The 27,451-nt window shown below is 50.2% G+C and overlaps 1 protein-coding gene and 1 long non-coding RNA gene across 2 annotated transcripts in view; both read right to left on the reverse strand.

The window, feature by feature from the left end:
• The window catches only part of UBE3C (ubiquitin protein ligase E3C), a 61,282-nt gene extending 44,473 nt beyond the window's left edge, over positions 1–16,809 (reverse strand). The window contains exons 1-6 of the mRNA XM_081147780.1: positions 16,601–16,809; positions 5,833–5,886; positions 4,789–4,863; positions 4,208–4,354; positions 3,504–3,619; positions 171–328 (exon numbers count right to left, since the gene is read on the reverse strand). Of these exons, the coding sequence (XP_081003906.1) occupies positions 171–328; positions 3,504–3,619; positions 4,208–4,354; positions 4,789–4,863; positions 5,833–5,886; positions 16,601–16,666 (616 nt within the window). The 5' untranslated portion in view covers positions 16,667–16,809. The remainder of the gene's footprint in view (positions 1–170; positions 329–3,503; positions 3,620–4,207; positions 4,355–4,788; positions 4,864–5,832; positions 5,887–16,600) is intronic.
• A 1,747-nt stretch (positions 16,810–18,556) lies between these two features.
• Positions 18,557–26,872, reverse strand: LOC308561866. Its single transcript, XR_013999564.1, has 4 exons — positions 26,523–26,872; positions 25,902–25,995; positions 20,812–20,929; positions 18,557–19,041 (listed from the first exon to the last, which is right to left on the reverse strand). It is a non-coding gene; the product is annotated as an uncharacterized lncRNA (long non-coding RNA).
• Positions 26,873–27,451: the final 579 nt, after the last annotated feature.

The following is a 27,451-nucleotide window of genomic DNA, read 5'->3' on the forward strand; positions in this document are numbered from 1 at the left end:
AAATACTAGGCCAGGTGGATAGGAGGATGGATATCAGCGTGTGCGGCCCCAGCCGGCACCCCAGCTGAGCACACGCTCCTGTGCCAAGTCCCATGCACTGCTCAGAGAAAGTGTGGGAACCGCACCCTCACCCAGGCCAGCCCGCCCCGCCCGCCCCGCCCGCCACTCACCATTCTGAACCATGTAGTGCAAAACTTGCTCAACCACTGACACCACGTAGCTAGCATCTGGTAAAACAGACGAGTAAGTCTTCTCGGATGAAAACACCTCAAGCATTCTCATGGGAAGTGCAACATTCAAACTGTCATCATTACAGCTTTGCAGCAGCCTGTAAAAACGAAAGAGTGTTCACACGCTTACTGGACGGCAAACGTCGCCCAGTTTCCTCCAATCACTGTCACTCAGTACAGTGAGCGTTCGAGCCCCTCAGCCTGGGACCGGAACATCTCTGAAAACGGGCCCCACTCAGTCAGACAGGAGCATAACCAAACTTACCGTCGTTCGCACTTTATGAGTCCTAATTTATTACCTGTGCCACACAGCACGTTGGCCCTGGGTTTACAGAGACAAGCACACAACCACTAGGAAAGAGACAGACGGGAAGCGCGAGGACCACGGGCGCAGCGTGAGAGCCGCTGTGGGCGCCCCTAATGCCGAGCAGAGAGGGCCTCTCCTCTTAGATGCTCCATCCCTGCAATGCCCCCTGCAGGGAAGTTAACATATATTTTTGGCCCTAAGTTATTATTATCTTGACTAAAGAGAATTCTATGAAAGTGACAGGCAAAAAGGAAGGCTTTGTTGTCACATAATTAAGTCTCATTTAAATCAACTTTCCACAGACAGAATTTACACACATCAATGTACAGACACAGAAGCAGGCGCTGGGATGAGTCCTGACGGACTCCTCTGGGCCCCTCGCGTCAATCCCTCCCTCCAACTCCCACCAACCAACTCTGCCTACAGACCAGCCTGCATTTTCTACTAGTTTATACAGAAGGAGTCGTACGGGGTGGACACGTTCACGTCTGGGTTCTTTCTCAGATTTGTCTCAAGTGTTAAAACCTGGTCTTCCTCCCGGCCGTGCCCACTGCACGGACCAGCTGCAGGACCTGCGCACGTGCTGCGGGCACCTGGCCACTGGCCGCTGGCTCCCGCAAGTGAGGCTGCTGCGAAGAGGCAGGACGGGCCTCTGTGGGAACCTACGTTCCACGTCTCCCAGGAAACTCCTGGGTGTGGAGCCGCTGGGTCCCACGGGGCAACACTTAGCTTCACAAGGAACCACCAAGCCCGGGACAGCCTCCTGGTTTCACGCTGACCATCTCAGCCGCTCTAAGGGGTGTGGCTAAACTTCAGTGGGGCCTGAATTTGTATTTCCCTGGTTGCTCATGGTGAAACCATCTTCTCAAGAGTCTACTGGTCACTCGTGTCTCCTTTCGAAGGTGCTCAACCTTTTACCTGGGTTGTTTCTTCAAAATAGGAGTGCACTGCCCTTGCCCCTATCCAAGGCCAAGCCCTGGGCCCTCCCCCTGCTCCTGGGGGCCCCTCACACAGAGACGGGGCTCCAGCACCCCGGTGTCCGCTCATACTGGGCCACCCACAAGCACACACCAATTTTCCCACTTACAGATCATCTGTAGGCCTCACTGCTTCCCGAGTTCAGCTCCACCGCTGCTCCCTCCGCGGGACTCCCCATTACCCACATCCCCCCTGCCCCCAGCACTCACTCCCTAACACTCACCTCACCTGCGTAAAGACATTCCCCTTTCACTCACTGACGCTGCTCTCAGTCTCCGAGACAGCTGTCAGCTCCAGGAGGGCATCGCCCTTCTCTGCCTGTCAACCCCGGGACTGAGGACAGGGTCCAGCACGCAGCGGGAGCCACGCGGTTCCCTAATCAATGAAGAAACTAAAAGCCGACCCATGCTGTGAATGTAGGCTCACCTACGAAGAGATGCCAGTAACACCAATATCCACTAGCCTCTAAAAGTTACCTTTATTTTCAAAATAAGGATTTAAGCAGGTAAGTGGTGTGTGCAATGCCAGTGGCAAATACAAACGCCCCGAAAGTGCATACTCCAAGAGCTGCGCCAATGCCAGCCCCACCCTGCCCGCGGTGCAGAGGTCTGACTTCCAGGCCGACTCCTGGAACATGCAGTGCTCAGGAAGAGGAAACAGGACGCTCGAGGACCAAGGTGACCGGAGACCAGCCTTAGGGTTAGCCACCAGGCCAGCTGGCGAGCAGGGCACTGAACTATTGGACGAGAAGGACCGCCTTGCCCGCGCCCCTCCCTTTATGATGACGGAGCACGAGACCCTGTACCCCACACCCAGCCCGCTGGCTCCCCAGAGGCAGCGAGTGCTTGCAGCCCCAGCCCTGGCCTGGGCCTCAACACAGCACCGCCCAGTTCCGCTTATCCTAATGTGACGTAGCACCAACTCCCACGCTATCCAGGAATTCATGTATCTCATACACAGTGAGGCACAGGACCTCGCAAACAGAGCTCTCCTTTCCTCGCTCTGACAGTGACCTTAACCTCCCAAGAGAGGGGAGCTCCTCAAGAGTGGAGGCAGCACACGCCCTCTCCCTGGGATCCCAGAGCACCTAACGCCCCACGTCCGTGTGCAGGCAAGGCTATTGGCTTGTTAATATTGCACACCTGAAATAAACCTGCTAATTTCACCTTGGTCAAGCTTCATGCCTCATCAACACAGCCAGGTTCCTCCGAGGAAAGAGCCCCGGGCCTGGGCTTCCCGGGAAGGACAAGCCGAGCCCAAGACAAGTGTGGTCACAGAAAGCAAAGATGCTCCCAAAACAAGCTTGGGGCTGCGCCAATAGGACCCAGAGCTCCTTGCAGGGCTCCCTCTGCCTTAACATCACCATCACAAAGGTAACTGTCTGTCACATGCTGTATTTTTAAATACACGAGGCCTTACTGAGACTAGAGGGGAAAGGCACAAATACTGCCAACTAACAAACCCTGATGAAAAACAGAACGCAGAAAACCGTTTTATAGCCACGGATGTTACAATGGACTCAGGTACAGATCATCGCCATATGCCACACCCACAGGGGGAAGGCGGTGTTGCCATGAGGCCAAGCACCAGCCCAGACCCCACTTCCACAGGAGAGTGGCTTCTGCTCCCAGCAGCCTAGTAATCCCAGGATACCCCCCGGAGTGTGTCTCGGGGTGCTACGCTGCAACTCACACACCTGCCGTGACACGCTCTTAACAGTGTCTACACTGAACCAAGCACTGGCGCTCACCAGGGAGCCACCTGGCAGTGTCTGAGACAAGCCTGGTTGGGCGAAGGGGGGGCCGCACCACCACCACCTTGTGGGTAATGGACAAAGGGCAGGAAGCTGCCCATTCCCCTACAAGGCAGAGGACTGTGCTCACAACAGAGATGTTCTGGCCCCAAAGGTGCATGGGACAGGCCAAGACCTCTGATGCGAGACCAGTCACACCACATTCACGCACACTGCCAACTTCAGGGGTGTTTACCTGCAACAGAGGCTCATCAACCTCTTTATCTGATATAAGCATGTAAGCCTGTCAGGTCCATCCAACTGCTGGACAAACAGAGAGCTGTGTTTAATTAGGTTCTGATACATCCATATCTGAAACAGCAAAACACACAAATTACAACTCAACCACAGAGCTAGTTGTTCACCAACCACCACCATTTCAAATTCCCTCTGGCAGCAAACACATAACCAACACTGATCAGACGTGGTGAGAAGTGAACCCTCGGGGCAGGTTTACCGAGCAGTATACACACACTGCCAACTGTTCCCCTTAAAATGGCACGTCATGCCTTGGCCGGTGTTGCTCAGTGGTTAAAGCGTTGGCCCGTGCACCAAAGGGTCACAGGTTCGATTTCCGGTCAAGGGCAAGTACCTGGGTTGTGGGGTTGCGCCCTGCCCCAGTCAGGGGGTGAGCAGGAGGCAGCCCATCAATGACTCTCATCACTGATGTTTCTCTCTCTCTCCCTCCCCCTTCCTCTCTCTGAAATCAGTAAAGACATACATAAAAAAAATAAAATGTGTGTCGATCTTTAGGAGGTAAAACACGTTACCACAAAGGGGCCCCACGCCAGCTGGCCGAGGGCAAGGTCACAGGGCGAGTCACTGGAGGGGCTGTTGACCACGTTTTAAAAGCCTGGGATCAGGTAAACACTGACACGTGAAGATGCAGGTAACACTCACCAAACGCTTTGAGTCTTCATTCTGTTTGTAAAAAAACAGAAGCTGCCTCACCAACAGGGTGAGGTTGGGACCACTGGCAACAGGAAAAGTGCCCCCAGACTGAGAGGAGCTGGCCCCGCGGTCAAACGCAGCTCTCTGGATGCAATACTGAAAGCAAAACAGCGCACGCATCAGGACACAGCTGTGACTTGCGGTCCAAGTGGGCATGAAATGTTCCCACAGGAGGGGAGAAACCGACAGCCGTGAGTTACCGGCCGCAGGTTAAGGGAAACCCAGACGCCCGGGATGTAACACCCGCTAAGAGCCTCCTGCCACTCCCCCTCTACTGACATCTTTACCTGTGGTCCGGCCTGCTTGTATTTTACTATTTAAAAAACCCTCACCTGCCTACAGGTCTTTACGTAAATCTAAACTAATAAAGTTAGTTATTGGGGGAAATACTATTACCAACGCTAATGCTCATTACACAGGTATACAAAACTATACACAACACGGGTTCCACGCCCAGGAATCCAAGGTCGCTGTTTGAAATAAGCTCTCACATGCCTTCCCGGCTCTCCTCGGGTTATGGACAGACTTACTTGCTGTTTCCTGTCTCGATGGCCTCGAATAAATGACTGAATAATTATTGCGTTTTTCAGTCTTCGCCTTTCTTCCTGAATAGAGGAGGAAGGAGGGAGCGACCAGTCAGATCCGTGAAAACGACACTTGGTAAGACTTCAAAACCACAGCCGCGTAACTCACATACACACAGTTCACTCTTCTAAGTACACCACCAGCAACTCTTAATGTACTGAAATGTGTGTGACCATCGCCACTACTGACGTTTAGACCACGCCCACCACCCACGCCCCAACACCAGGGCACCCATCAGCAGTCGCCCTCTTCCCGCCCGCCCGCCTCTCACGGCCCTGGCGGCCGCCTGAATTTCCCGTCTGTATGAAACTGCCTATCTGCCACTTCCTGGACTGGAATCTCAGACTGTGGGGCTTTTTATGTTGGCTCTTTTCACTTAGTGTGACATTTTTAAGGTTCACCCCCAGTGTATCACACATCAGGGTCACGTCCTTGTTTCAAAGGGGGAAAACTCCAATTTTTATTGGCTCGAGACTGTCCTCAGTGACCTAGAGGAAATATGTCCTCTTCACCATCATTTAAACACTGCAGGTGCACGTCCGAGAGGCGCACTGCATGCCGGCCCCAGGAGACCCTTCACGTGCAGCTGGACAAGAGCCTGCCGGGTGAGAACTGCGCTTGTTTTAAAGATGCAGAAACTGAGGTTTCCATAAAGATTAAACTGCTGAAAAATTAAGAGAGTCGGGATTCAGACAGGGTGGCACTGAGATGGGCACCCGTCCCCGGTGTGGCACTGCTGCACGCCCTCTGCGAGGGCCTCCTAGCCCGCAGACTGCCGTCTGCCCATCTCTCCTACACTGGCATCAGGACAAAGGCCTCCCTGTAAACTCCAACAAACCCAGGAGACGTTCCAGGCTCCATATACGCACACAAACAGACACGTATTCCACCACACTGAACACACACACCTCTCTGCGACACAGGACAGCCCAGATTACTAAGCGGGGTGGGAAATGCTTATCTACGGACTATCACAAGCCTGTCTTTACCTCTCTCTTTCTTCTTTCTTCCTGAGTACGATGTAAGAGAGAAGCCTTTTCCTCCTAAACACAAAGAAAGACAAAAATTATAGAACGTTTTGACCCAAAGAGGCTTCTACAGATCATCCAGTCAAACGACCTGACTCAGTGAGAAGCCTGACGCACGACAGGTTAAAAGGCCCCTGAGGCCACAGACCCGCTCGAAGTCAGTGCTGCAGGAGATTTCTAAGAACGAAACCAATTTCTTCACACAGTGAGCTCCTCTGGAACTCCGCCCCCCTCCCACTCTCACTGAAAAGCAATGGGGAAAATATTCTTAGGTGAGATTTAAAAAACAAAAATCACTTTCTTTATTGTTACCAAATTAAATTTTCCCCCCAAAATTTATGTATTTTCTTCATAAGTAAAACTAAATTTTGAACAAAATTACTTGGTATGTAGAAGAAACTAAATAATAAATGGGAAAGTTAAACATTTCAAATAAAGTAAAAATACCCTCCCATCCCCAGAAGGGTTCCAGACTAGAGTATCGACGTTTTATTTTTGTAAATTTAATCCAAAATAAAAATCAAAGGTCCAAGACATTATAAGTGAATCATTAGAAAAATTAATAAAGCTGAACTTCTTAACAAAACCATACACCCCATCGGAAGACTGTTGGAAAGCAAGTAATTACCAATTTAAAATTACACACTGATACGTGAGTGCACACAATGCTGAAAATGCAAAGTTGCTCACTGACAAAACGTAAAGTCAAAGAAATAAAACCTCCAGATATTTTCCATTGTAGAAAATTTCATTTCTTAAATTTCAAATAAAAAGCCTTTATCTACCACATGTCCAAAGTCAGGAAATACTTTGTTTTGAACTTTAATTAATTAAGAGGAGGGGGGGAATGGAAAGTCTAAAGTAAAAAGTACAGTCACGATGTCCAGGACTATGGAAAGCTTACAGATAAAATGGTCCTATTTCTGGTCATTATCTTTATTTATGAATAGAACTGGATGGCATGTTTATATCAATAACAGTTGCAATATTTTAAAAATCAAAATAGGTACTAAGTATCAAGAAGCTAACAGGGCTCTAACGGAATATTGGACTTTCTCGGAATTTGAGCTGGAAGCCCATGGTCCATAACATAAGCCTAGTAAAGTCGGAGCAGAAGCTGTGGGAGTGGGACACAAATTGGGAAAAGCAACCACGTGCTGCACCTTTGTGCAGTAACGAGGGCAGAGGGTGGACAGTCGGAGGACCACCTACCTCAATGCCCCTGGAGAGGGAGGGAGGGGCAGTGATGGGGACCCCCAGGCCTGGAGACCCCCCGCTCCTCTGCCTACACCCGTGCCTCACAGACGTCTCTTTGCCACCTCCACAAGGTCTACCAAGCCTCTACCATCTGTACCACTACCTACTAATATTAGTCTTTAAACTGACTTTCGAAACTTTTATTTTGAATTTTGACAAAGAAAATTTGCAAAATGATCCATGAGTTCCCTAACCCCTTTTCTCTTTTACCCATTCCCCCCATAACTGAAGTGAAATTAGCAAGAACAGGAAATTAACATTGGTACAGAATTACTAACCACACTACAGACTTTGTTAGACATCCACCAATTTCCACTGATGATTTTACTTGTTCTAGGATCCCATCCAGATCCTCACTGGACTTAATTACTATTTCTTCTTAATTCACACCAATCTGGAACAGTTCCTCCATCTTTGTCTCTCATATCTTGGACTCCGTCCCTCGATTTGGGTTTTTCTGATATTCTCACGATTAGAGGTTATGCGGTAATGACAATACTGGATTTTAATCATAGAATGAAACATATATCCGTGCCTCCAGTTATACAAACAATCAGATCCATAAACAAAAGAGCCCAGCAAGGCCTGGCTCAGTGGCGGAGCCTGGACCTAGGATCCGGGAGACTGCGGTTCCATTCTGGCTCCATTCCCGGTGAGGGCACAAGCCTGGGTTGCAGGCTCCATCCCCAGTCGGGGGCGGGCAGGAGGCAGCCGATCAATGACTCTCACTGTTGATGTTTCTCTCGCTCCCCCTCTCTCTGAAATCAATAAAGATATATTTTTTTAAAAAAAGAGAGAGAGAAGAAAATCCTCTTCCTCACAGAATTTACTCAGTTAGTGAATGTAGAGGAAAGAGGCAAATAGTCACCAAACAGCCCAGTAATAAATGTGGCAGCAAGACCTACTTCCCTGTGCTAAAGCCAGTGGGCCAAAGCCTGAGCAAAAACAAGAGCTTTCTGATCTCCAAGTATCTCCCTCAAGACATTTAGCAGCCACCAAAGGAAAGACAGTAAGAACCAAGCTGACACCAATCGAGAGACCAGGGGCATCTCACCAGGAACAAGGCACAAGGCCATCGGGCACCACTTGATAGACACAAAGGATACAAAACTTCTGTGTTAGTCTTGACAAAAGACTCCTTTCAACCTAACTGTATTCATCTCAAGAGGAAACCTTGTATCCATCCCTCACTACACTCAATGGAAAAACTGTAACTGACTAAGCTGAAGGTACATACTCCTGAAAATAAACACAATGAAAACAAAAGTGCAGTTACATTTTCAATTAGCTAAATTAAAAAATAAACCCTGATCACAATAAAAACCTAATACATTTATTTCTGAAAAGCCTCATCTGAAATTAAATTCCTCAAAGCAAAGGACTATGAGGAGCTACATAAAGTTTAAGAGAAAAACACACTAATTTTTTAAAATTTTGATATTAATTTACTTGTTTATCATTAGCTCAGGCAAATGGTATTTAACGCCCTTCTCCTACACAACTGGATTCTGAACATGACCTGCTAACCAAAACACTAAGCTGATTTTGGTTCAACACACTTTTGTTTCAGGAAAGCATCTGGGATCTGACCTTTGGAATGTGTCCTTTACTCAGCATCATTCTCAGTGACGTTTAAGAGGAGGTGGGGCTTGTGTCCACCCACTCCCCACACTCATGGAGAGCTCACTCTTAACTTTGTGAATGTGGGATGCAAAATGCCCTCTTCAAGTTTTTCACAGTCAAGGTGTGTATCCCATGGCTCTAGGGGAAAGGTTTTCGTGATGATCCTCTCGAAGCAACAGTCACGGGAGACCTCCCTGCTTCCAGCATGGGGGGCCCGCCCACATCCTCCCAAAGCTGGAGGAGGAAGGCCGCTCCCTGAAGAGGACCGATGCACCGACACTCTATTAGGTGCTACTCTGAACTTACCCTCGCATTCGTGAGGTTCACAAGACTGCAGTCTGGACACAAAAGGTCAAGCTTCTGGTGCTGGAACCACTGGATCAAACCCCCTTATTGAACCACCATGGCGTTTTGGACCATGTCTGCGTCTCCTGTGACATCACACGTGTGTCTATGTTACTGTTTTTCGTGAAGCCATCAAGAGATTTCCTCTAATTTATGAGTTAGAACAGGTCCTTAGGGACTTGTTTACTCAGCTCATGGCTGATAAACAGCAAAGAATTATTGGAATTAAAAACATCAGAGGCTCCTCAGTTTGTAGGGAGCAGAAGCAACCCCATCTCCTCTGGGGATGAACAGCTGCCCCACATTCCTAGCCTCTCTATACGTGGACAAGGCACTAAATTACTGAAGGAGCTTCATCAATTATGCTATCTGCTGTCATCAGTCACCACAACTTTTATGCCTTTGGCCACTGGCAGCTCCAGACTGCAGTCAGACACAAACGGAGGGAGTGTTCCTGGCTTTCCAATTCCTGTCACACTGTGGACCTGCTTCCAGGCTGGTTCCAAGTCTTTCCTGTTGTTCCCAAGGGTCTAACAGGTTTTCTATGCTATGCCTATCGCTTTAGCATAAAGCCTGAGGGATGGTTTCCCACTGGAATTTTGCTCCTGATGGGATAGCTTCACTCTCTCAGCTAGTCCTTGAAAAATCGGATTTCAAAATCGTCATCACACTTGTTTGTGATTTCTATGCAGCCAGTAAGTTCACAAGACTGAAAGCCCACCCAGCAGGCCCAGCCGTGGTCCTCATTACACACGAAGACAAAGCCACAATGGAACGATCCATGGCACCCTCCCTCCAGGAACACGCCCGCCCTTCCCTGCCCATCTCCTCCCCCAGGCGCCTGCCTTTTACCTTTCCCTTTCTCTCTCCTAAGCTCCAAGGGTCCTTCTTTTACCTGTTACTTTCTATATAAACTCTGTCTTACTAAAAATAAAATTGTAACTAACCTTAGTACCTTAATTTATAAGGCAGCCTTCACCTTTAGGCTTTAAAAAAGACAGGTTTTTTTTAAGCCCTAATCCAGGTAGGGCCCAGCAGTCAGGTGGAAAAAACTAAGGCAGAGGCATGATCCTAACTCGAAACTAGGGATTCCTACATGTGGCTCACACTGGCGAGGAACTGTCAACTTATGAAAGTGAAACCTCACGGCGCTGCTAATAAGATGAAGGAGGAAATGAGGCGGCACAGGAGATGCAGCCACGGGCGCCCACACCAGCGACAGGGCCGGGCACACAGAGCCCACGTGGCGCCCGCTCCCTGGCTGAGCCGAGGCGCCCTCGCTGACCTCCATGAGCAAGCACCTCAGGGAAATCACAGGCCTCACATCCTAGCTATGCTTCTCGGATACTGAAATAAGTGCCACTGAATTTTAAAGATGTTTCTTCACACACCACCTCACTCAGCACACACAAGACTTTGGGACAAACACTGACCTGCACTAAGGAGGTCAACCCTGAGTAGAGAGGTTGGAGGTCTCCAGGGAGATGCAAACAGAAATGGAGATAAAAATATGAATCTACAGAGAAAGGTGTACGATTCAATAAGCAGTGCTGGACAACTGAGTGGCATAAACAAAGGACATCATATACCCAGTCTTCACATCCAATGGCTTCCTCATGAACCTGAGGCTCATGTGCACACACAGCACTATGCGAAGAGCACATGGAAATAAATAAATCTCAATGAGGAAGAAGCTTTCTAAGAAACATTTCACACATTAAGTCCAGGTCAGTTTGTCATTAAGTTATTTAAGCCCTTAAGTTACTTAAGAATGACAAATTTGACCACATAAAAATTAAAACTTTCTGCACAGGAAAATATCAAAACCAAGGTTTAAAAGAAGTGACAAGTGGTAATAAATATTTGTAACACTGCAAAACCAACTACTTGTAAAAGCTCTCAATCATTTTAAAAGAGTAACAATTAAATAGAAAAATTAGCAAAAGTTATAAACAGTGCGTAGAGAAATAAACAAAAATATCTTTTAAACATAAGAACTTTATCTTTACTCATTTTAGGAAAAAAATGCCATGAAACACAGTGAAATCGGCTTTTTTACCTATCTAACTGGCAAGCTTGACCCCTCAGGACAGGCCGTGAGGTGCAGATGGACAGCAGCCACTGCCAGCACAGACATCCCCCAGCGGGCAGCCTGGAACGTCTACAGAATCCACAGCGCACAGCCACTGCCGAGCACTGCCAGGCACTTACTACCCAGGGCAGGCACGTGACAAGGACACGCACTCAGTGCTGTTTAAATCAGCAAAACACCGAAACCCCCTCAATGGCCACCAAAGACGGGGCGGCTAACGGAGCTATGGGCACTCACTGCAGGGAGGGCCGCGGCTCCTTCCAAGCAGCCAGGGGACCTGCGTGTGCGGATCTGGAACGGTCCGCAACTGGTCTTACCCAGGGGAGGGGGAGCAGCAGCCTGTCCAACATGCTCCATCCTGCGTTTAAACCGGAGGAGCACACACCTCAACCATTCTATGTGCAGAAAACCGCTCTGCGGGGACAGCGACAACCCGGTGACAGTCTGACCGAAGAGGATAGGAGGTTGGGGGATGCGAGCGGGGGTGAAAGGCAGGGAGACGTTTATTACTGTACTCGAATCTTTTCTACTGCTTGAATTATTACCCAAGTACATAGAATACCTTCTCACTTTTTTAGAGTAAAAAACTAATGAAGCTGTATAAAACATAAATTTTAAAAACATGTCAACATAACCAAGAATAAGCTCATAATTAAGTGGCTGTGAGGAAAAGAACAGTAAGGTGTCAGCAAAAAGCAAATTCAGGTTTTGATTCTTAACAAGTTTTTGGTTTCAGTTTATAAGAAAACATCTCTTACCTTTAAAGTTCCACAGCCTAGAAAAGGCAGGGGTCCTGGCAGCCCTTAGAGACCCTTCCATAAAGCACACTGACCAAGTGTTTTTGGATGACGAAGCCTACGGTCCTCCCAGCACCCACGAGGCTTCCCACGATACTCTCTCACCTCCCTGCTGTGGCTCTAACCCTACCCATCAATACGTAAACAACAGTAAACAACAGCAAACTTCTCTACTTGATCTTTGAGCTTTAGGCACATTATCTTATCTCCTCTGAAAATCAAATATGACCAAACTTCACAAATACCATGAACAGAGATGTTTTTATATGGGAGAAAATACTTTCTTCATGCAAATAAACTTAGTGGTAACAAAAAAGTTTTTAGAAAAGTCATATATAGTTTAAATTAGATTTAATTAACCATCAGAATAAAAAGAAAATTATGGTAAAAATGAGTATAGGTCAAAGTAAATTTATATAACGTGACAATTTCCATAAAATCAAATGCTCAAATTGACTGCTAACCATTTATAAACAAAAATACCTTTATCACGTTTATCGTCTTGATTTAAAAAACAAAACAAAAACAGCTATGAGGTTTCCACTGAATCATCTATTTGGGTTTTCATTAGCAATTTCCTCCACTTACCAATGTAAATAGAATGATCAGTTTCACATCTGTTTCAAGTTAGTCTTTTTCAAGCACTGACAAGATACTAACAGTTCTACACAATTCAAAGAGCATTCAAGTAAAGCACTTCCCTGGAGCTCATTAGAACAGCCGTGGGGGGGGGGTTACCGGTAAACGGAGGACCTTCGGCAGCCAGCTGCTCTGCGCCACGGTAACACTGTACCTTCAAACCCAGAGGACGGCCAGAGCAGCCCAAGTATCAGTGCTGGTTCACCCACTGTCACAAATGAACCACACTGTTGCAAGATGCTGATGACAGGGGAAATGTGAGGTGGGGGAAGGCGGGAAGGAGGAACTCTACCATCTGCTTTACTGTCTGTAAACCTAAAAAAGCTCTAAAATATAAAGTCTATTCATTTCTTTTAAAAAGCAATGGACAAACATTAAAGAAATATAAATTCTGCCACTTTTACCTTAGCTATCTATGAAAACTTGGAGAACACGCTTATTTTCCTTCCCATCTATAATGTCTTCTGCACCCACATCCATTTCTTTCCTTAAATCTCAAAAGTATTTCCCTCTTCTGCTCACCGGATTCTTCCCACTGTTGCTTCCACCAGGACCCTGAGAGCCTTCAACCTTCCCTCGTCTAAACTTGCTCAAGTTTCTCCCCCAAAACAAAAGCCTTCCTTAGACCCTGGCTTCCAATCACCCCTCAATGTGCTGCCATCTGATTTCCAACTCCTACTGCCCTCCAATAAGCTCCCTCTAAAGTCACCAACTCTTCCTGTTGGTTGGTATTCCTCACCGCACCCCTGCAGCACTTGGCTCTGTGGTCACCCCATCCCCACCCCACCCCATGCAACTCTTTTCTAAGGATTCCCCTTACATTAAATGTTGCAATGCTCCGCAAGTTCCACTTCGTCCTAAACTCTGTGCCTTCTCTCTAGGTGACTTTATTCTAAGCCTCCCCTCTGCTGAAAAGTCCCAAATCTGCACGTCTATCCCAGATTTCTCCTGAGTCTCACACATGCACAGTCAACAGCCAGCTGGACATCCCCACTCACGCCCTTCATTCAGCAACCTCTCCCCCTCTTGGCGCAGGGACCCCCCACGCCTTGCACTCTAGACTGCTCTCTGTGCCCAAGGCCCCAGCTCCTGCCCAGACCCAGCTCATCAGGTAGAAACCTGCCCAGGCCCATCAGATTCCCTCTCTGAAGAAATGGAATTGAGATCCAGCTGTCTCAGCTGACACCTGTACTGGGAAATCATACTTGGCCAAGATCATTTGCAGGTGAAAGAAGAAAGCCAGTCTGCAGAGAGCCAAGAACACAGGAGATAGCCCAGTCCAGGGAGAGGAACCGCCTTGGTGCTGATGGCCTGCTGTCTGGATGTGTTTCCGTCCCATTCTGTGAGGTACTGTCCTGTCCCCCCATACACTTTTGTTTTGTCTACTAAGCCAGTCTGGTGGATTCCTATACTTGTAATCAAATGGCCTGAGATATGCTTCAATACGCTACCAAAAATGGAAAAAAACGACTGCCAACAAACTATGTCACGCCACCATGATGTTATCCGGATTGCAGAAATGTTAAAAAGGAGAACCCGGTGTGCACTTATTCCATGCACACCCTTCCACCTGCTGGGATACCCTTCCCGTCCCCCCCCACCCCGATCTGACCCGCCCCCCAAGACTAAGCCCCAACCAACTCTACCTTCTCCTAGACCAGTCCCAAGGGAGACTCAGATGCTGTAACTACTCTCTCCTGTAATTTCACCTTTACCTCTCTAAGTCTTACATCCCCCACAATATTATAATGACAGCACAGATGTTTCCTCATGTTTCAGATCTCACACAGAGCCTTTAGAAATAACCACTAAGCCTGGCCTCTGAGGCTCAGCGGTTGAGCATCGACTTAGGATTCAGGAGATCCCAGTCTGATTCCCGGTCAGGGCACGTGCCCGGGTTGTGGGCTCGATCCCCAGCAGGGGGCGTGCAGGAGGCGGTCCATCAATGACTCTAATATCCATGTTTCTATCTGTCTCTCCCTCTCCCTGAAATCAATAAAGATATACTTTATTTATTTATTTATTTAAATATATCTTTATTGACTTCAGGGAGAGGAAAGGAGAGAGAGAGCGATAGAAACATCAATGATGAGAAAGTCACTGATTGGCTGCAGCCTGCAACCCGGGCATGTGCCCTGACTGGGAATTGAACCCTGATCGCCTGCATCCTAGGTTGACACTCAACCGATGAGCCACGCCCGGCTGGGCAAAGATATATTTTAAAAAAGAAAGAGAAAGAAAGAATGAACCACTAAAAATATCAGTTTATTTTGGGGGGGAAAAGTATGTATCATAAAAAAGGCGACAACTATTCAGTTTCCCACTAAACTCAAGAAAGAAGATTTCCAATAACTTACGGCATGGGAAAGGTCATCGTAACCTCATCTCTAAATAAGGGAAAGGGCTCAGAGAGAATTAGGGGAATATGCGTGTGCAGGCATCACAGCTGTCAGGAAGAAAAATCAAAACTACAACGAAACTACATCCCCACCAGAATTGCCAAAATTAAAAGGACTGGAAGCACTAAGTGTTGGCGAGAAGCAGAGGTGCTGACACCCTCAGGTCCTGCAGGGGTGGCCCACAGGGAGGGCGGAGGGTGCCCGCGGCCAAGCCCACATGCAACCGACGACCGGGCATCTCAGTGTGTCCACCCTCAGACCGACACAAATGCCCATAAGAAGAATGGACCGACTGTGGTGTGTTCGCCCAACGCACAAAACCAGGTGCACGGATTCCACCTCTCAGACAGAACCCCGAGCGAGCCAAAGACGCCAAAAAACGGACAAACTGTATGAGACTCCATTCACATGACCTTCAACAGCGAAAACTAATCTGTGGCAACAAAGGTGGGAATACAGTTATCTCTGGGAAAAGCATGGCAGGGGTGGGGCAGAAGGGAGCCTAGGCATGCTGGGCTGGTGGTCACACCAGCGTGTTCATGGGTAAAATCTTTCAAGCTGATCCTAGTCGATCCAAATTCCTCCAGGAGCCAGCGCACCCATTCCCCAGGACGGCAGGTTACTGCTACCTTCTCAGGAGACTGGCCTCCAGGGGAGGGGCCAGCGGTGGGACACCATCACCCCGGGGCAGCCCGCTGCCAATGACTAATATGGGGATACAAGATGCCAGCCTCCCTCCAGAGTGCTCGGTCTATACCTGAGAAGACCCCTCCCCTGCCCTCCTTAGGTCCACCTGTACAAGGAGGGGCATGTAGTGACCCTGAGTGATGTTAGGTCTATATCTCAATAAAAAGGACAACTGTTTGCACAGCTTAAAAAAAAAAGAAGAAGAAGAAGAAGCAAGACGTGCCCCAGCTCCTTTCCTTACAGGCAAGATGTTACCTGGTGATAAAACAGGGTCAGACCCCTAGCGCCAGGGCACACCTGTCAGTGGTGCTTGTCCCCAGACGCCGCAAAAGCGGGGGGCACGGATTCTGGGGCGGGGACCTGCCGCTGGCTTGCTGTGTATGTGCCGTTACCATAGCGGGCCCGCCCTTCTTCTAAACAGCTGTAAGAATCGTAGCAGAAATAAAGCCCTAGGGTCTCCAAAATTACGTTTCCAGGGGCCGGCTGAGAATAACTTCGGAGCCTCGGACCCGAACGCGCGGCACACGGCGGGGACGCCGGGCCCTCGGAGGCTGCGGCCGCGGAAGAACGCGGCCCGCGTCCTGCCCGCCACAGAAGGACCCCGCGGGCGGCGGCGCCGAGGGAGCGCGGCCCGGGTCGCGGGCGACAAAGTATCGAAGCTCGTCTCCAGGAAGCAACATTGTGTCCTTCGCTGCGCGCCCCGAGCAGGCTGCGCACCGCCCGCCTCCCCGCGGCGTCTGCGGCGCGGCCCGCGGGCTCCGCCGGCGACGCGGCCCCGCCGCACCTGCTCAGGCCGCGGGCAGGTGACACAGCAGCGGCCGGGCCGGTGCCGGTGCCGGTGCCGCCCGCCGCCCGCCCCGAGGCCCCGACCGCGGCGCCGGCGCGCTTACCTTCCTGCTGGCGCCCCCGAGGGACACCTTGGGCCTGGTTTTGAACTCCCCTTCAAAGCTGAACATCTTTACAGCCTATCCCATCTAGGAGGGGCCCGGGCCCCGAGAGCGCGGGCGGCGGGAGGCCCGGGGAGGGTCCCGGCGGGGAGGACGGCGCCGCGCCGGGAGGTGACCGCGAGCCCACCCCGGGGGCGCTGCCCGCCGGGCCTGCCCTGGCGTGTGGGGGCGGCGACACTGAGGGGACGGCTCCGCCTCGCCTCCCCCCTCATCCACGCCCCCCCGCTGCTCCGGCCGAGGCCGCGGGCGCCGCAGGGAAGCCGAGCCGCACAGGCGCCGGGAGCAGCCGCCGGGAGGAAAGATGGCCGCCGGCCGCCGCCGCCGTGCGCGCGCCCGCCATCGACGCCGCGGCGCTCCTCCCTGCGCCCCGGCGCCGTGCGCGCGCCCGCCATCGACGTCGCGGCGCTCCTCCCTGCGCCCCGCCAGCGTGCGCGCGCCCGCCAGGGACGGCGCGTCGGCGCTCGGGCACGCGCGGCGGGGACCCGCCTGCGGCCAGGGCGCGGAGGTCGTGGGCGGGGCCCGGGCTGGACGCCACGGTTGCCCCCGCACCTTTCCGGGAAGCGGGCGGGGAGGTCTCCCGGGAGGCCGGAGGGCCCGTAGGGAAGGAAAAGGGTGAGACGCTTGAGACGCTTAGTGCCTGTCGGGTGCGTCCCTGTGCCATCGCGACCTGGTTTGCCTGTGTACTTCATACACACGCACACGTGTGCACGCACAACGTATACAGAAATGCATACCAGGTACACGTGTGTGCACATGTGTGCACGCACATGTGTACATAAATATATCTCACACACATGCATTATGAACATATGGCACGTGCATATACATAAATATACCACACACATAGATATCACATACATGCCCACAAATGTGTATCATAGACACATGCATATGTGTTATGTACACAAGACAGAAACTGACATTTTAAAAACGGATCCTTAGCATTTCTGTGAGGGATGCACTGATTTTTTTTTTAATGCTACGTGCAAATTACTAAGTACATTTCACAACCCACTAATGGATTTCAATCTCAGAAAAATCCTGCCACACGCACCCACACAATGTATATATATGTGTGAATTAGGTCACAGTACAGTGTATATTTTATTATAAGTAAAGATCAAAAAACTTTGAAAGCTGCTGGGTTACTGTGCTGTTTCCCGGTTACTAGATACATCCACTCCGATATGTCAAGAAATCCTTGATTCATCAGAAATGTCCAAATTTTACCAATTTTGAAATCTCACAGATTTTGTAAATAAAATATGCTTTTTAAAAACCTGTTGGAGGGGCAAAGGTTAAAAATATTGGTAATGTCCATTATGTTCTCTCAGTAACTGATTCTGCTCTGAGGTCTCAGATTTTGCCTCCAGCTCTCCCGAGGTCTATTCCAGGAGTGGGGCGCAGGGAAGCCCCATCGGCGGGAACGCCAAGCCCAGCTCTCCAGTATCCGCTGTGTTGGTGATTAAGGTGTGTTGTCTCCATCTGCTGGGTATTATTCCAATTTTCTAACTGGCCCAGGACATGGGCAGGGAAGAGGGTGCTATTTGCTGGGCCTCTGAAAATCCCTCACTGCTGAGCCTCATTTGGTCCTAGGTCCCCTGGACGGTGGCGTGAGCATCCCTGTGCTATTTTGGGGCTTTAACTTCAGGCCTTTCCACCTGAGGCTCACTCCATTGAAGAATTAATAACCTGCCCTCATGCTGGAGGGAAAACTGGCTTATCCAAAAAGCATTTGTCTGTAGCATGATTCCTACTGAAAGATTTTCAAGGATTTTTTAAAATACCTTTTTTAAAAAATATATATATATCTTTATTGATTTCAGAGAGAGGAAAGGAGAGGGAGACAGAGAGATAGAAACATCAATGATGAGAAAGTCATTGATCGGCTGCCTCCTGCACGCCCCTGACTGGGGATCAAGCCCGCAACCTGGGCATGTGCCCTGACCGGGAATCGAACCCTGATCACGTGGATCCTAGGTCAATGCTCAACTGCTGAGCCACGCCTGGCCGGGCTAAAATACCTTTTTTATAGACAACTTCAAGCCTAATAATTCAGAAAGAGTAGTGTAATCAGTCCCCATGACCCATCACCGAGCTTCAATGGCCGATTCTGCGTAACGTGTCCCCCACCCATTCTTCCTACTCCCCTTCTCCAAATGAATCTCACGTAAAATATGCAACATATTCCTAAACTATTGTTTTTGGAAGCTTGTGAGATCCTCTTGTGAGTCATCTGAAGATTCCAGCTGAAAATCAGACACTTCCAGAAGTTCCTCGCCACCCGCGGGAGAGAAAGGAGAAGCGGCACTTCCATCAGGAGAGCCATCTGCTCACCTTCTCTCTTCCACACCTTCTCCTCTTTGCGACCTCACAATTCAAACCTTTGGAAAACATGGGTCATATTTTTACTGTAAGAATTTATTATTTAGAATAGTCATGCATGTTAATTATTAAGAAAAATTAAAATACCAGCGCAGCGACGTATACGAAACTTTCTATCTGCCCCACGTCCCTTCATCTATCTGCCATTGATTGAATCATCTATCTATCATTTATCTATCTTAGTTTTCTCTCACTGCTGTGAGAGCAATGACCACAAACTCAGAGGCTTGAACAACACACATCTGTTATCTCCCGGTTGTGGAACTCGGAAGTCTCACTAAGCTAAAATGAGGGTGTCTGCAGAGCTGTGTTCCTCCTGGAGGTTCTGGGGAGAGTCCATTTCCAGCTCCTAGAGGCTTCCAGCGCTCCATGGTGCACGCCCCTTCCAGCAACGACATCACTCCTGCCTCTGCCTCTGTCCTCACATCTCTGACTGTGACCCTCCCGCCTCCTGCTATAAGGACCCTCTGATGACGTGGGGCCCACCTAGATAAGCCAGGGTACTTGCCCTACTCCAAGATCCTTAAATTAATCACATCCGCAAAGTCCCTTTGCCATGTAAGGTAACCTGTTTACAGGTTCCAGGTGTGAGGATGCGAACATTTGGGGGGGAGGGGCATTATTCTGTGTGGTTGGAGAACATACTTGTATAACATCTGTCCTTTTGATGTAACAAGATTCATTTCATGGCCTAGCATCTGGGGTCCCCTGGAGAAGGCTCCATGAGCACCTCCTGGGGGGCGGTCTCCTGAGGTCTGCCAGTGGGGCTGGCTCAGAGCTGTGTTCGAATCATCTCTTTCCTACCCACTATTCGAAGCAGGAGACAGCCCTAGCCAGCTTGGCTCAGTGACTAGAGCATCAGGCCTACGGACTGAAGGGTCACGGGTTTGACTCCCAGTCCAGGGCACGTACCTCAGTCGCAGGCTCAATTCCCAGCCTGGTCGGGTCTCCTGCAGGAGGCAGCCCATCCATGTGTCTCTCTCACATCAGTGTTTCTCTCTCCCCTGTCCCCTCCCACTCTCTCTAAAAAGCAATGGAGAAAATATCCTTGGGTGAAGATTGAAAAAAAACAAAACAAAAACGGGGCTGACGTCCACGACTATTGCTGTCAAATTGTCTGTTTCTCCCTTTGTTTCTGTCCGTGTTTGCACACTTAATTCTTTTGGACTTCAACGCCTTTGGATTTTAATCTTGGAAAGCGATTTAAATTTTTTACTTTAATGTCTCCTGGCAAATGTTGATGGAAGAGGAGTGTATGTTCAAATTTCGGGCATCTTATTGTTGCCATCTTTTTTTTTTTTTTTAATCCTTACCAGAGGATATTTTTTCCATTGTTTTTTTTTTCCAGAGAGAGTGGAAGGGAGGGAGGGAGAGAGAGAGAGAAACGCTGATGTGAAAGACACTTCAATTGGTTGCCTCCCAACCGGGGCTGGGGATGGAGCCTGCAACCGAGGAATGAATCAAACCCGGACGCTCAGTCCGCAGGCTGATGCTCTAACCACTGAGCCAAACTGGCCAGGGCTGTTGCCATCGTAGTAATGACTGTTACAGACTGTGTCCCCCCATCTCCAAATTTATATGTTGAATCTAACCACTAAGGTGGTGGTATTAGGAGGTGAGGACTTTGGGGGTGATTAGGCCACCGGGGTGGAGCCGTCACAAATGAGATCAGTGCTCTCATGAAAGGACCCACAGGGCTCCCTCACCCACCCGCCACATGAGCACATGACGAGAGGGTGCCGGCTATGAAGCAGAAAGCGAGTCCTCACCAGACCCCGAACCTGCCCGCGCCTCGATCTTCCAGCCTCCGGAACTGCAGGAAATAGATGTTTGTCTATTGATGTCTGTTATTGGTGCTGGAACTCAGAGACAACGAAGTTTCTTTTCCTAAAAGAAACATATCATTCAAATGATACACACAGAAAGTGTATTAAACATATGTCTACATTTTAAAGAACAATACCAAAGTATACACACTCACACCCCCCCTGGAAAGACCACACAGGTTGAGAATCGATGTTGCCAGCACCTGGGAAACTCCCTCCAAGACCTTCCCTGATCACAACCAGCATCCCCCAGGCCTCCCCACCTGCGTGACATTGGGTAAGTCATTTAACTTCATTGCCTCCATCCGCCAAACAGGCAAAACGCGTCCCCGGGCTGAAGGCCTAGGCCTGGCCCTATGGCTCTTGAGACCTGTAGTTCGGTGATACAATGTATCGAATAAGCCTACACATTTTAGACTTGGTGTTAGCACTAAACATCTGAATTCGAAGGGCATTTGCTAAGTTCATAAGCCACAAAAAAAGTTCAGCAATCAACACTATAAAAAAACACACACAAGTACTGAAAATAGGCTGTTAACATTCTGAAGATTCTATTTTTATGTGTCATCATCATCATCACGGTTTTAATCATCTAAAAAGGTTAGACAATTAAGAGTGTGTTTGGCCGCCAGTCAGCGGGTGGGAAGCAAGAGGCCAAACTGCAAATGTCCCAGATCCCCTAGGACGTCAAGGACAGCTCCTCCTCACGCAGCTCGGCTCGGGTACTGACTCTTCCAGCACGCTGGGTTTTGGAAAGACATACACTTCTGTTCAAAGTCACCTAGCGATAATTAAGTGCTGGACTATACAAGCACTCGGGAGACAATAGAAGCTTCTGTTTCCTGAGCGCTCACTCTCTGTCCCGCATGCACCGTACGCTATCCAGTCTTCTGCTTAATTCTCACAGCAAACCTATCAGGTAAATATTATTTATCTTCCACTTAAAAAAAAAATTCTCACTCAAGTATATGTTTTTATTGATTTTGAGAGAGAGAGAGAGAGAGAAACATGGATCGGTGGCCTCCCTTACACGCCCTGACCGGGACTCGAACCTGCAACACTTTGGTGTACGGGCCCAACCAGCTGAGCCACCCAGCCGGGGCTGTCCTCCACATTTTACAAGTGCAGAAACCGAAGCCGAGAAAGCGAGCGAACAGGTGTGACAGCTAGGACCCAGAGCCACGGAGACTGTGTACCCAAAGCCCGCGTTTTCCCCCTAAGATCCATTGCGTCCTGATCGACAGTCGGCCAGGGTTTAATTTCTATCGATGCAGATGAAGCTTTGCCTCAAAGATTTCCATAAACCTTTTTTTTGTTTACTCTGAGGGGGAAAAAAAACACTGCTGGGAAACACACAATGCTGTAAAGACTAGACTGTAAAGAGGACCGCTCCCCACCCCCACAACCCAGTACCTTCCCACAGTTAAACAGCTGCTGCCAGACGATGGAGACATTTTATCTAAAATTACACAGGTGAAGGCCATCAGAGTATCCTTAACATTTTCGTTACACAGAGACACAGAGATAGTTGGGTAGTAAATCTCCTCTGATACAAGTTGTTCACTTGAGAGCCTAGGTTCTAGGTGAGCAGGAAGGAAAACCCAGACCCCCCAGGCCTCTTCGGAGCTGTCCACCCGCGCCCAGGCCACACGGCCTCACTGCAACTGGGACAAGGCCTCGGCTGTGTCCTCACTGATGTCTCACCTGAATGTCTGGGGCTCATGCATCATGAGTGTTTGGGGGGGAGTGGGGAGAGCCAGGCTGGGCATCTGATCTACCACACAGCAGCCCAGTGAGGCCAACAGATCAGGAGACCACTGCCCCTGGAAGGACAGTGTTACTCTCAGGTCCAAGGGGAGGGGCCAGGCCACACCGTGGGGGACACATGGATAGCACCAGGTGGGGCGGGGAGGGTGAGCAAGACCCTAACGCTGTGGCCTCTGCAGGAAGGAATGGGCCAGGCGGGTGAGCAGGCTTAGGACTGGCTGGTTTGAGTCCTCAGCAGGCTCTGGGCCCTGGTCGTTGGGGCCTGGCCCTTGGGTGGTTCGTGGCCCCGAGTGAGAGCTCACAGAGAAGGTGACAGGGGTGTGGGTTCCACGTGGGCGGCTTGGCATTTGTAAGGTGCACTCACGCGTTTACTGTCTCGGGTTTTTCCCGACCGTCTTTTCCTCTCTCCCCTTTGCTGTCTTGCTTGCTTACAAAATGTAGGCATGGCCGTATGTGCTGCATTTTGAGGACGGTGTTTGCTCTTAAAGACACTGTCCAGGTCTAGGATAAAACCTGTCCCTCTGCACATCGTAGCCAGTGTTCCCGCCCCCCCAGATTTCCAGCTCAGGCGGGGAAGGGAGCGTGCCCGTGGGAGTCTCCCTCCTCTTCGGTTGTTGGAGAAACAGTTCTCTGTCCCCACCCCGGAGGGTTACAGGGACACGGCGGAGAACCACGAAAGTTTCTCACAGGCCTCACGTGGGGTTGCATTTCAGAGAGAAGTCGTCCTGCAAACGCCATTCGGACCTGCACCTGCCTGTCTTCGGACCTCGCGCAGAGACGTGGTAGGGTTGTGAATGGCGTGGCTCCGCTGTCGGTGGGACCTGGGGTGTCACTCAAGGTGGCACCTCTCTGGGGGGCCCACCACCAAGCTGTCGCATCCCCCCAATCTTCTCCCCATTAGCCCCCTAGCGCCCTGCGCCTGTCCCGTGGCTCATGACATTGTTGTCACAGAGCTTATTTGCTGGGGTTCCCTCTCCATTCCCTCAGCGTTCCCCTCTTTCAGGGGCACGGAGCTGACCTCATCTCTGCGCACCCAGAAAAATGGAAGAAATGCTCTTGACTGTCCAGTTAACAAGTTAAGCCGAGAGCTTACTCAGTGGAGACAACACATTCTCAACTAGCAGACGGCTAGCGGACAACTAGCAGACAGCTAGCTGGTAGACAACTAGTAAACAATTAGCACATGGCTGGTAGAAAGCTAGTAGACAACTAGTAGACAGCTGGTAGACAGCTACTGGACAACTAGTAGACAGCTGGTAGACAACTGGTAGATAGCTGGTAGACGGCTGCTGGACAACTAGTAGGCAAGAGTCTCCTTCGAAATAAGGGATTCGATCCTAACTCCTACCTGCTATTATAATCTAACTTAAAGCAAGAAAATTCTTAGTGACAGATGATGACCCTCGTGGCACGTCTACGCGAAAACAAGAGTTCGTGATAAATGAATGCAGAGCCGCAAACGCACGTCTGATCGTCAAACGCGGCTCCGGGAAGCGAGCCTCCGCCACCCACTTGAGGCTCCCCTTTCAAATTAAATTTGGTAAGTAGGTTTATGATTGTATTTTTCTGGAGGGCACGCGCTCCCTTGAAAATATTTTATGTATTTTGAGACGCGAAGACTGACGTACAGATTTGAAATAGATCAATATCGAGCAAAACAAGGATGGATCGCGATGGACGCCGTCCAGCCTCTCATTTTACAGATTGCAAACTTGGAACTCGGAGAAGTTGAGAAAATCTACCCGAGTGGGTGCCATTTCCAGTTCTCATTTTTTACATTAATATCACGAGGCCTTGTTTATTACCCTAAAATTATCTCAATCGTGTTCCAAAAGAGAGACTTTTTCTTTCCGTTCCGGGACTGGGAGGACACTGAGCAAAACACAGCCAGGCCTGAGCGGCAGACGGCCAGCCGCTCCCTCCCTCCCTCCCTCCCTCCCTGGGTCCCTCTCTGCCCAGGACCTCCAGCCACTGCCCGGCCGCTCAGCTGCCCAGGCCCCTGGCAGCACCCCCACCCCTGGCCGGTATCCGCTTCCCTTCAGCAATGACAGCGAAGTCTCCTCTGTCAAGGGCACCCCAGTTCCTACACCCCAGTTCCTGGATCCCCCGCCTTGGCCGCTGATCCGGAAAAGAGTGAAAGTGAATTATTGCTTCATCTGCCCGGGGAACATCATGGGATTTATTTATTTTTTTAATTCTCACCTGAGGGTATTTTTTTCCATTGCTTTTCAGAGACAGAGGAAGGGAGAGAGAGAGAGAGAAACATCGATGTGAGAGAGACACATCGAGCGGTTGCCTCCCTCAAGCGCCCCTACGGGGAATCAAGCCCGAGCCCTTCCAGTGCATCGAAAGGTCGCGGGTTCGATTCCCGGTCAGGGCACGAGCCCAGGCTGCAGGCCAATCAATGCCCAGCAGGGGGCGAGCAGGAGGCAGCCGGTCGATGTTTCTCTCTCACATCGATGTTTCTCTCTCTCTCCCTCTCCCTCCCTCTCTCAAGCCAATAAAACTATATTTCAAAAAATACAGTTTCTGAAAGATTTCAGAATTTTGAAGCAAGAAGGAAACATCTCCAACCCTGTTTCGGGCAAGGCCTGAGTCTTCCTGAGCTCCATGATAAAGTCACCGACCCCAAGGAGAATTTCATTTTCAGAAATTATTTTAAAGATCCGTAAGCTCTTCCAGGAGTCTCAGCGCATAAATCACGTCTCTCCGGAAAACCCATAAAATACACTCAGCCTGTGAGATTAAATGAAATCAAGACAAACCTAGTAATCTTCACAGCCGGGCTCTGTGCCTGTGGACAAACAATTCATAAACCACAATAACAACCTGGTTTTTTGCTCTAGGCCAGCAATTTCTAACCCTTTTCATCTCATGGCACATAAACTAATTACTCAAATTCTGCGGCACACCAATATATATAAATATATATATTTTTTGCCAACTTGACAAAAAGTATATATAATTTTAATTCATTCACACTGGACGGATATTGTTGCATTGGCTGTTGTCATTTTTTAAATTTGACAATCTAAGGGAAAGAGGTCAGTGCCCCGGACTAAATAGCCAGGTGTTGCATGTTTTAAAAATTCTTGGCGGCTCACTGGTTGAAAATCGCTGCTCTAGAAATTGCCGTCCCCGACACCCTTCAACCGCCCCTGCTCTCGGGGACACGTCTGTTCCCTACACCTGTGACGTGTCCCACTACAAAGCAATTTTCATCTCATTTCTTATTTTCCTGATGCCGAGAATTTGTCCAGACCTACCTTGAGCAGTACTTTGTCACCGAAGCAGTGCATGTTTCAGATTTTCCCATAGTATATTTGTTGTTGTTACCGTTGTTAAGTCTCTCCCCGCGATCTTTTCCGTATTGATTTTTTAGAGAGAGTGGAAGGGAGGGAGAGAGAGAGACACATCGATGGGCTGCCTTCCGTTTGTGCCCCGACCAGGGCGGGGGATCCAACCTGCAGCTCAGGCGCGTGCCCTAGCTCGGGAATCGAACCCGAGACCCTTGGCTGTGTGGGCCGCCACTCTAACCACTGAGCCACACCGGCCAGGGCTGCAAGTGTATTTTTTATTTGAAGTGTTTGGGAGACTGTCATACGGAAGGAGAGTTTTCTGAGCGGCTTTTGGGGGGTAGAATTTAGTATTTGGCGGAGTGAACGCCTGGTGATACTGTGTCAGGATGTGTCGCTAGGGCCGCCCCTAACCCCAGCCAGGGGACGGCGAATGATTCCGCCCGAGACCCCTGTGGGTTGTTTCACAGTAATGTCTCACCAGAAGAGCCGTCAGGGTCTCAGACCAGGAACGGTACCGCTCAGGGGACGTCGCCGAGCAGACCTACTGTGTGCGATGACCGAGGGACACCCTGTCCCAAAGAAGCTCACCAGACTAGTTCAAGGTCGCACAAGGTCGCAGAGTCCCGAGAACCACACGCAGAGAACTACAAAGAAACCAGCCTGAGAGGTGAGGTCAGGAGAGGCTGTGCTGGGCACAGGGGGACAGCCGGGAAGGAGCAGCAGGAGCAGAGACAGAGGGGAGACAGGGTCCTCGGGGTCCTCCGGTCGCTCCTTTCCCGCCTCCACCCGGGGCAGCCCCCGCCTGCTGGTCCAGCTCAGGGGCCTCCGAGCTCCAGACACAGCTGCCCACCTGCCGGATGCCCCCCGGGGCCTCGAGACTCAGCGTGTGGGCACCAGGGCCATGGGTGCCGATCCCGGCCGCCCGGGCCTGCCCCCGGGGAGGGCGCCTGCTCTTCCGGCAGCCCTGCTGGAGCCCAGCCCTCAGCCGCTTCCTCCTCCGGGTGCGCTGGGGGGAAGCCAAGGTCAACACGGATGGGTCCAAACGCGTCCAAACAACTGCCGCCTGAACGGTCAGGAGAAACGCCAAGTGCCGTTACAAAACTTTATTTTGGCCGTGGCTGGTTTGGTTCAGTGTGTTGGCCTTGGACCAAAGGGTCTCAGGTTCGATTCCCGGTCAAGGGCATGTGCCTGGGCTGCAGGTTGGATCCCTGGCCTGGGCGTGGGAGGCAACCAATCAGTTCCCATAGGTATTTCTCTCTCTCCCTCCCACTCCCTCTCTTCTACTCTCTCTAAATAAATAAAAAAAATCAATGGAAAGGAAAAAAATATCCTCAGGTGAAGATTAACAAAAAACGAAACGAAACGACTTTATTTTGAAATACATCTTCACGGCGCACGCAGCAAGAGGAAACCGCGCCTCCGGGCACCAGGCAGCCCCCTCCCGGCTCCGGGCCAATATTCCACAGTCGGGTTCCGAGCCGCCCGCAGCCACGTGATCTAAGGACCCTTCGTCGGGG

The sequence above is a fragment of the Miniopterus schreibersii genome (genome assembly GCF_964146895.1).
Source record: "Miniopterus schreibersii genome assembly, chromosome: 9".
Taxonomy (NCBI): Eukaryota; Metazoa; Chordata; class Mammalia; order Chiroptera; family Miniopteridae; genus Miniopterus; species Miniopterus schreibersii.